At 37.4% G+C, this 10586-nt stretch overlaps 1 protein-coding gene across 2 annotated transcripts in view; it reads right to left on the bottom strand.

The window, feature by feature from the left end:
- Positions 1–2396, bottom strand: part of LOC121942559 (polyunsaturated fatty acid lipoxygenase ALOX15B-like) — a 14199-nt gene extending 11803 nt beyond the window's left edge. The window contains exons 1-4 of one of the 2 annotated variants that reach the window (XM_042485803.1): positions 2010–2393; positions 1642–1819; positions 1058–1262; positions 813–894 (exon numbers count right to left, since the gene is read on the bottom strand). In XM_042485803.1, the coding sequence (XP_042341737.1) occupies positions 813–894; positions 1058–1262; positions 1642–1794 (440 nt within the window). In that variant the 5' untranslated portion in view covers positions 1795–1819; positions 2010–2393. Of the gene's footprint in view, positions 1–812; positions 895–1057; positions 1263–1641; positions 1820–2009 lie in introns of both variants that reach the window. The other variant, XM_042485804.1, reaches the window with a different exon arrangement.
- Positions 2397–10586: the final 8190 nt, after the last annotated feature.

Below are 10586 nucleotides of genomic sequence, written 5' to 3'. Positions count from 1 at the left end.
AATACAGCTACAGTTACAATTACTATTTGATTGAACTATTTGTAAGTACCTAAAATGTCAGTCTGTTTGCAGCAAAACACCCGATTTATAGCATCAATATCAGGCCAGTTCTCTGTGGAATCAGCTAATCCCTTCAGTCGCAGCTCAGCCAGCCTAGAAAATAAAAGCAAAAAGTCCCTTTANTTACATAATACAGCTACAGTTACAATTACTATTTGATTGAACTATTTGTAAGTACCTAAAATGTCAGTCTGTTTGCAGCAAAACACCCGATTTATAGCATCAATATCAGGCCAGTTCTCTGTGGAATCAGCTAATCCCTTCAGTCGCAGCTCAGCCAGCCTAGAAAATAAAAGCAAAGAGTACCTTTACCTTGATTACTTCATTTGTTTTTAATAGTTTTATATATTTGTAGCTACATCAATGTCTGACATAATTTGAGGACTTTACGCAGTGAGTGCAGTGAAACGAAACTCTCTGGTCTTGGTAAAGGAGAAGCGGACCTCAGAAGGTAGATCAGAAAGACCTTCTGCCTTCATGCAGTGGGGTACTCCCTCTACATACACATGCCAGCTGTGAAAAATAGCAACAAGCAGAGTGAGAACCTATGGACAGTCTAGGTACCAGTGTATCTGCAGTTTTAGTTTAGAGTATGCAAGCATAATGTACTGGACACAAATTCAATGCTGCCATTTTGCAACTTGTAATGTAAAACATCTCAATAAACCCTGGCAGGTGGTACAATGTCATATGGCAGGTAGGTTGAGTCAAAATATGGAAAGCGAAAATGTCTATAAGCTCAGAGTTCTCACCGATAGTCTTTCTCACGCTGATTCAGCTCTTGCTCCCGAGTGTACCTGCCAAGATGATGGCTGTCTTCAAAGACTCTCAGCGCTGAAAGAAAGGAGGATAACGAGGTTAAAATAGTTTATATTTACATTATGTTTTATGATTCTACTCCAGTCTCCTTATTGTCCAACTTGCAGGACTGGTCTCTCTTTAATGCCGTGGTCATTGAACAATCTACCAGATGTCAAACAAGCAAATTTCGACATACCTGTTCCCTCTCTGAAGCGGTGGACCTCACTGTCAGTGAGCCAGCGGTAGATGGGAAAGTTGTAGGTGTCTCCCTCAGGGGATTTAACCTCGACCTTGGCAGGGAACCAAGAGTCTTCTGAGAACAGTGGGATATGCTTTAAGTTTAGCTCTATCAGAACCAGCTTGCCAATGGAGACAGGGCAGGACACAGTAAATGTAGACACCTAGAGTAATCACAAAGATGGTTGGAGAAAATTTCAAGAAATGAGAATAAAGTATATTTGATAACCAAGAACTGATCTGTAACATGCCAATAATTAGCATAGGATTTCTGCATGTAGAAGGATGGACAATATAAAACGTGTGCAATATAATCAAACTGCATAAATACCAAATTCATAAAGCGTATTATGATGTTATTCTGTTTTTTTGAGCCCTTTTGTTGCCATATGTTGAAGATTTGCAGAGCAGTCCTATCCTGTTGCTGCCCATATGAGCCTGAGTTGATGAGGCTTTACATCAACTTTTAAATAATAATAAATTGACATATACATGCTTATAATGGCTTGGATATGAATTTAGAGAGGGATATTTCAGACTTACCGCTCCTCTGATGAATGATAAAGCTCCTTTTAAGCTTATGAGCCATGTGTGTTCGCTCTCCCCTTCTGTGCCCACCAGCTTAATAAAGACATTGTTAAAAGTGGTGGCAGTGGCGATATCAACAGTGGAAACGGTCACTTCATAGTCCACCATCTTCACTCTGGAAAGCAGAAGAATCCTGATGGGGAGAGAAAATTAATAACCACTTAGCACTGATTAAGTTAATTTTCAACATGAGCCTTTGTGCATTTTTTAAATACTGGTATCACAATGAAAATGGCATTCAAAAATAACAACTGATGTTAAATTTGTCTTTTTTAACACAATTATTTTTTAACTGAAAACATTTTATAAAGCATCTCTCTTACCTGTCAACGAGACCAAGACGTTACTTTGATGAACTGCGTCTTTGATGAACTGCTCCTTTGATAAAAGTTATCTTCACTGATTCCTCTTATATTCCTCTTATATTTGTGGGACTTTCCAGTCAGTTGCAATAACAGTCTGGTAATGACAGACTGGAAAAGTGTGAACCTTTACTGCACTTGCAAAATGACAGGAAGATGATGCAAATACAAATGTCCTAAGGCAGCTCAAGTATAAGTGATGAAGATAAACCAGCTTGTCCATTGTTGAGGATGAGACGCTAAAGTGAACTAAAATATTGGTTCTGAATGTCAAAAATCCAAATTTATCAGACAGTTTTATCATAGAATCTGTGACATGATATTAATTAATTCAAGCATTCTTGTTTTGAGGCAGTTAAGAATAAAATGGTCAAATGAGTGCAGACAAGTACAAAGTGACAGTGTCGCATTATTTTCGTGAAAGCTGCATGTCTTTACAAGAAACTTTTGCAAAATAGTCATTTAAATTCAGAACATTTGGGATTTGAAAACAGTGAGACTATTGATATAACCATTGTCAGATTAGCATGAGTGATTTCCTCACTTTGGAAATGTCTCCTGTGTGAGCTTGCTAAATACTCAGACCACATTACGCAAGCCAATACCTGTAAAAAAAAAAAAAAGTATTCCTCATTTCCGTTTGGGGCAACTTATTTTAGACAAAAAGAGGGCGAACAAACAGTCCCTTTAGTAAGATAAACCACCATAGCAGAAATAAGTCCTGAGGGCACAGGCAGTAGCTAACAAAAATGTGTTTATTTGCCTGGATCTCTATTTGTGTTGTGTCTGTTTTTCTTTGTGTGGTTTCTCAATTGTCTCTGAAGGGTAGCAAAGTCAGGCATTTCCGCTCTCTTTCCTCACAAACACGCACGCACGCACGCACACACACACACACACACACACACACACACACACATACACACACCTTCTCAGTTCATGTAGGATGAAGTGTGAAAGACCTTCCCAGACTCTGTAATGCTTGTTCCATGGAAATAAGAAATCTATCAGGGCTAATGGGACATTAATGAATAAGACAGATGATGGAGTTAAATATTAGGGGATGTTCAAAGAACTATACAGTAGTTATGTTCTTCATCATGCATAAGAAAAGGGCAAACAAGAATTGGCAATGGTTACCTTTAAACCTCAATTTGCTGGACAGCTAAATAGAGCTTTTTAAATTGAATGTGAATTGCTGCTGTATTACTTTCTGAATATCATCACAATATTAGAGGTGTTCGGCATCACATTCCATAGAAAAGTAAAGAACATGCAACTGCATTGAATCTCTTTTCTCACGCCTAATGAATGCCCGTTTACTAACCTGTGTGCGTTTGACTGCAGTTGGTGAACAGCAGTCTGATAAAGCTTTGATGTTCAGGGGTCTATCAGCAAACACATTGATCAATCCAGTAAATGATCATTTGATTAATCTATTATCTCATAAACCTTCACTATTGTCTGAAAAAGAAAAACGTTTTGGACCTATCAATGCTGAAGTCAGACCAAAGAGCTGAACACTGTACTAATAGATCCTGGCACATTTCATTTAATGGAGCGCTTCGATCTAACAGAGATCTTTGTCAGGCATTGTCACGTTATTGAGGAGCTATAAACTATCTGTCATCCTAAAAAAACAGGTCCTCCAGGTTAGACTGGTAATGCTGACTCAACAGAGAAGCATTAACAGGTTAGAGTAAAGGACCACTGGAAGTTCTCAGAGAGTGGGAATGCTGAAATTAACAGAGGATAAAGTTAACAGAGGGTTCCTTTTTAAGGAACTCACTAGACATGCCCTCTGGATAGGAGTCGGTGTTGGAAGATTCAGGGTTCTCTTTGGAGATTTTTTTGTAGAAGCTACTCAGTGCAAATGTGCTCGGGGTGAATGAGATTGAATGGAAAATGCTGAAAGTTCTGGAAATCACCAGCTGCCATTGTTGACACTGTTGTCTCTGCTTCATACAGACAGGGGAGGAACAGTTACTTTAAATGGAAGTTTGCATTTACAAAGTCAGTGTTTAAAGGGCATACGGTTAATAGGTTTGCGCACAGGATATTCTGCACAAATTGTTTCAGGTTACGGTGACAAGCTGTGGGTAACAACCGTAAAAAGTTTCACTGCAGGTGAAAACAAGACCTGAGATTCCTATGCTGCATTGCTGGCCGTGCTTGCAGTAGTTGATTGTCTGATTGCTTTAGCAATCCAGAGACTTGTATTTGTTGCTGAAGAATGGTCACAATGGAAACAGTATCCTCACACAATGATATCCTATGAAAACTTTACATTAAGCATAATGTCATTTGTGGCATGATACACTAAGGTGGGATATGTACGTATTTTGGTACATTACTTTTGGTAGGAAAATGTGTAAACACAATATGAGAACAACCTGCCTTGGCAAATCTTTTCTCTCTATTTTTACCAAAACTCTGACTTGACAAGAGAAAAACAAATATGGAAAATTATGAAAATAATGGAAACAACCAGGACTTGAAGAGCCTTTGAAATCAGCATAAACTGATCAGTACCATTTCAAATATCTCTGTACAACTACAACTAATAATAAAACCAATGCTGTTTCTTTACTCTAAAAATATTTCATTAAAAAGCAGACACTCGCACCTGTGCTGCAGAGGGACCACAAATTAGATGTAAGTAAAATCTAAGCAGTAAATGAGAAGGAAAAGGTCATCCCCACCAACACAGTCACTTTCTGATATGAATATATATCACATAGTATTAGCGTCCTGGCAGCAAAATTGCTGTATAGTCAGGAAAACAGCTGTTTTGTGGGACTTACTTGATTTGATATTTAGTACCTGAGTACAAATAATAGACCAGTGTGCTTACAGCTTTTAGTCAATCTACCACATTATGTACACTTTTTTACATTCCTGCTGACTATTTTCTAAAGCGTACAACAGAGTTCTATGTGTTTGTGTATTTTCTACCTTCCAGGCAGCTCTTGTGTTCTTTTCAATATCAAAGGCAACAAATGGACATAATCCATTAAAATCTGTTTTTGTTCTTGACAAAGTAAAAAAGAACATTAATGCTTCATATTACATCTTAATCTTATCAACACCGATGGTAAAAATGGAAAAGATAATACAAGACAACCATAAGACAGACTGTTAGAGCCAAAGTTACGTTGAGTCAACAAGTGTAGTCTAGTTTAAAATTTGTAACTGTGGTGGGTGATCCATTAATATAGCTTCTCTAATAAAAACAAAACTGATAAATGGACTGAGCTGTCTCTAAAATGCTTTGATTGTTACATTTGTTCACAGAACAGTGAAACACAAAGCTTTTCTCTATGTCAGAGTTGTGTTGCTGAGCAGAGTTGTGTTTCACATGCAAATGTTTGAAATTTATTGGGTTTGCCCTGTGGCAAAGTTGCCATGATACAATTTAGAATGAGCTTTAGACAAGCACAGTATAAGGGCAACATGAAAAATAATCAGTAGAAAGTTGAAAGACCAATTAGGCTAATTAGGGTTCCCACCGCGGATATCATTCCTACTGGGGGGAAGAGATGTTTAATCAGCAAATTATTCGCAATCAGTATCGAGGTCAAACTTTCACTCACCGATATATCCAAATGGCCACACTATTTTGCACCACTACAGGGTCCCTGATTGTGTAAGGGACTTTCAGGCTCTTGTTGATGGTTTTAATCACTGTACTTAAAATTTCAAGCTAACCTTGGAAGTCGTTTATCAGCTTGAGGTATACCTCCTCACAGAAATGCTCCAGCTGGTACAGATCGAGAGGCAAAATGAAACATAGTGTTAACAAGAAGACGGACAACAATGTCTTAAAACATCTGTGTCTGCCTGAGAAAGAAATCCATGTTCAAAAATGTTTCAGCTGAACTTCTGCAATTCAGAGTCTCTGCAAAAATCAGCATCACTGTAGCCAGGCACTCCCTTCACAAACCGTTAAGAAAAGTAGACCTCTACTTAACCCTACAACACTGTGACAAATTCTAATCAGTTTAAGACCAAGGTAGACTGCAGCCCTTTCAGGGACCTCGGACATATTGTTTTGCTCTTTCTGCAATTTTTTGTCATTGCTTTGACATCCTTCAGAAACACTCATGTCACAGAGCAAATGAAAATGGCAATACAATTTGACTTGGCATCTCCTCCTGTAGATGCTCCCTGCTGTGGCTACACAGCAGATCAGCATGGACAATATGGAAACATGAGGAATAACATGCAAAACACCTTGTTAACAACTCCCATGATGCCAACATAGGCTTATTTTACTTTTTGCTGGAGGTTGTGGGTTAGAGTATTATTCTGCTTATTAAAATGTAAACTGTTGTTTTGCTGCCTCTTTAACTACTTCCATTTTGTGAAGAAAACTTGTTTATTTTTCTGTTATCACTTTGACTTTCCAACCATTGTTTGGTGAAGGAAGGGAAGCCAATCTCTGCAGAGCTGCCTACATTTCAAAATAGCCCACAGAAGTTGACTCAGTAGCTTGTGTGTTTCCCTTAAAATGTAAAACACATTACTGCTTGGGCACCTGGGAACTGAAAGGACTGACACTAAATGTGCTTGACACAGGGGACAGTTGTAGATTTTTTTTTCTCTGTCTCTATTTCTCTCTTGTTTTCTCCTTCTCAAACAGATCACAATCACGTGGACTGAAAATATGGCAATAAATGTTACACAAGTGCTGGTATAGTGTGTCTAATGTGCAGAATGGCACCTTGCAGCTAGAGTTGCAGATTGAAATAAATTAAAACCCATTACCAACACAAAAAAAATGAATAGACCTATCTAGAGCCAGTGTTTGGTGTGTTTGTTCTGAGCTAGATCAACATGGTGGACTCCATATGTAAAAATAAAAAATGAATGAAAAATGTATTTCAGACATGTGAAAACAACATAAACAAACAAAAACTTAAATAAGTTCCAGCAAATAGGCAGAATTAAGTGAAAAGCATGTTCTATAGATTTCATTTACAAGCATTCACATGCCTGAAAAGTAGTAGGAAGAAGTTGACAGTCTATCCCTTTTCCACAACTCAGTCTACATATAAAAAAATATATTACATAACAACATATATGCACATACCCATATGCACCATACATACACACACACATATGTGTGTATATATATATATATATATATATATATATGTGTGTGTGTGTGTGTACACATAATCACATTCATACATACACACATACATACATACACACATATAATGAACTCAATTCTTTATCTTAATATAAAAGCTGTTGCCACAAACGCACACACACACACACACACATATATATATATATATATATATATATATATATATATATATATATATATATATATATATATACTGTGTTATATGTATATCATGTCTCAGTGTAGATGAACGATTTCCTCCAGTGTGGCATGTTTGTGTATTGAGTATTTGATCACTTCTGTTTCCAGTTACCTTACAGCCTACGGAGATCCTCATTGAAATTTGTCCAGTTCCTCGATGTCTTTTATCATCAGCACTTTGGCTGATCCGGTGGTCCGTTTGGTTTAATGAATACTTTTGCGGTTAATGGTCCACGTGTTCTTGAGTTTCTTCATGAATCGTGCTTTCCTGGCAATATTAGTGTCACCTTTGTTAGGTGTCCGTTCATGTAGACGTCGCTTCCCTTTTGCTTCCTTCCTTGCTTCAGTAGTGCAGTTTTGTGTTTTCTGTTAACAAACCTCATTATTATGGCCGGTTTGTCGTTGCTGTTTCTCGGGGGCAGAGGATGACATGCTTCAGTGTTGTTACAGTCCATCTCGATGCCCTTAGACTGTAGAAAGGCTGCCACTTGTTGCTCAACTGAGTCAGAAACTAAGTCACCTGGCTCCCCATCGTGGTTAGTGTTCAGTGCCCGTGCAAACGATCGAGGTTTTAATTTGAGCCCCGTGACAATAACATCATTCATTCTTGTGTACTGGGGGATATTCCAGAAAGGAGGTTCAACAAAGTGAGTCTAACCCTTGAGTTTATTTACTCCACCCTGAATTTAGCGCGTGCACGACCTCAATAAAAAGCCATCATCAATGGAGCCCAGATACCTCGATTCACCATGGCAACCGCTAAAAACCAAAACCAAGCTACTTTACCCCATTGGAGCTAGAGGTCCTCATGATGCCTATGGCAAATATGAGCCCATATTTAGAGAAAAAAAGTAACACAGTTGCAGCAGCTAAGGAGAGAAAAGCGGCGTGGGAGAAAATCGCTGCCGTGTCATTTGTGTCAATGCATAAGTTTGAATGCACTTTTCCATTGACTTCCCATTGACTCCCCCAACCCCCCCCCTTTTTTTTTTTTTTTACATAACAAAAGGTTTCAAACTTCCTCTTTTGCATTTTCCTAAATTTGTTAGGGAAGTGTTTTTTGGAGAACCATAAGCAAAACATGAAACCAAAAATGCTTTAACAAGCCACCTGTTTTGGGGTTAATTAATAAATCAGTTTCACAAAATCTGCCAAAATTCTTAACTATGAACCAGCAATGCTGACAGTTACTGTGTTTGTAAGCTGTAAATCAGACTATAGATGACCTGTCACTTCAGTGTTCTTGAATCATTCAGCTTTAATGCAACTACCAGTAGACTTTCTAAAAATTATATTTGTGCGCAAAATAAATATGCCAAAGCACGTCCAAATTCTTATAGTACGAGGTATTTAAAAATATGGTAAGTGGGCGATTCTGTAAAGGTCCTGATTTTTTTTTTTTTTTTTTTTTTTTTACGAAGGGAGTCTACATGATGGTGCTATAAATAAAATTTCAATGTTAACACATTTCAAAGGAAAACATAAAGCCAATGTCCTTTGTCCAATTAACAGACTCAGTTCAAGCTTCTTCTCTCTACTGTACTTGCAGAGATGATTAAGGCTGTCATCAAAGATTCTTAGAACTAAGACAAAGAAAGCAAGAATTATTACCCCTTTCTGCTATTATTTTTGAAGGGCAATGGATGTGTAAACAACAAAACATACCTGTCCTTTCTCTGAACACATGAGCCTCGCTGTCAGCAATCCAGCGGCAGATGGGAAGGTTGTAGGTTCCTCTGTACGGGGACTTCACTTTCGCCTTACAGGGAAAGCAGGCATCTTCTGGGAAAAGTGGAAGAGGGTTTTTTTCAACCTCATCAGCACCAGCTTTCCAAAACAGGTGGAGCACAACACAGAAAATGTAGACTTCTGGAAACAGACAAAGAGAAGGTGAAAGAGACTCTCTGCTCTGTTTGTGTACACATGCACTGCAAGCACAAATGCAGGCACAGTTGCAAATTAAAAATACAATTTGGTTAGAATTGAGTCAATTCTTTGCATCTGAAGTGGTACTTATGCACATCAGGGATGGCATAATTCTGCAGTCATTGCAAACATAAGTGCAGAGAGAAATTTTAGTACCTTTATTTGGCAAAAATGACCACTACTGATTCATTCATTAATGTGTAATTCTTGAGAGTAATTTAGTATAAAATATGTTTTACACATATAGATAGATAGATAGATAGATAGATAGATAGATAGATAGGCCTTGTAATAAAAAAAAAAAACAATAATTGTCTTAGTGTGTGAGTAATTAATTGGGGAAGTTTAGTTGTGGTATCTGTTTGTTAAAAATTACCCCATTCACCTGAGGTGTCCCTCTTTAGTATTAAAAAAAAAACAACAAATAGCAAGCACTGCCATTCTCAGCTTTCATGCTTCCCTGTTAATGAGACCAAAAAGTTGCTTTGGTGAACTTACAGTAAAAGTTATCCTTTTGGGAGTATCCAATGCAATACCCATCTGGTGATGGAATACTGGAAATGTATGACCATTTACTGCACTTTCAAAACAACAGGAAAATGATGCAAATGATGATGTCTTAAAGCAGCCCTAGTTCATTTGATAAAGATAAACCAACAACTAGCTGTGAGACCATCACAGTCAATTAAAAATATTGGTTCTGAATGAATGCTAAAACAACAACAAAACAAACGGTTTATCCAAAATAAACCAGATAGTATCATTATAGCAATTATAACATGATATTAATTGATCCAATTATGCTTGTTTTGACAAAGAAAAAATAAAATAGTCCAGTGAGGGCAGATAACCGCAAATTATGACATTTCACCCATAAGAGACACATATATTTAAAAGAAACTTCTCAAAGCAGCACTATCAAATTGTGTAATTTAAATTGTATTCTTTTTTGCCTTGTATATATTCATTGACAAATTAATTGGAAGATTTTGGATATGGATTTAAAAAAACTATGCATTTTTACCACAGTTAGATTCAATCTGGGCATATCAAAATCACAGCTTAGCAAACAACTACCTCATGCAGAAATTTATCAGTTAAAAGTAAGCGGCAACCTCAGAGGCTGAAAAATTAAGATAATGTGGGAGTGTCAAAATCTCCATATCTCCGAATGGACACTTGAGGCTGGCTCCAACAGAGTGAATCTCTATAGACTCCATAGACATGGTAGCTATGTCCATTATTTATACAGTCTATGGTTAAAACAGAACATACAGTTC

This window comes from Plectropomus leopardus, chromosome 4 (genome assembly GCF_008729295.1).
Source record: "Plectropomus leopardus isolate mb chromosome 4, YSFRI_Pleo_2.0, whole genome shotgun sequence".
In the NCBI taxonomy this organism is placed as follows: Eukaryota; Metazoa; Chordata; class Actinopteri; order Perciformes; family Serranidae; genus Plectropomus; species Plectropomus leopardus.
Note: the sequence above shows the minus strand (reverse complement) of the source record. Positions and strands in the feature narration are given on the sequence as shown.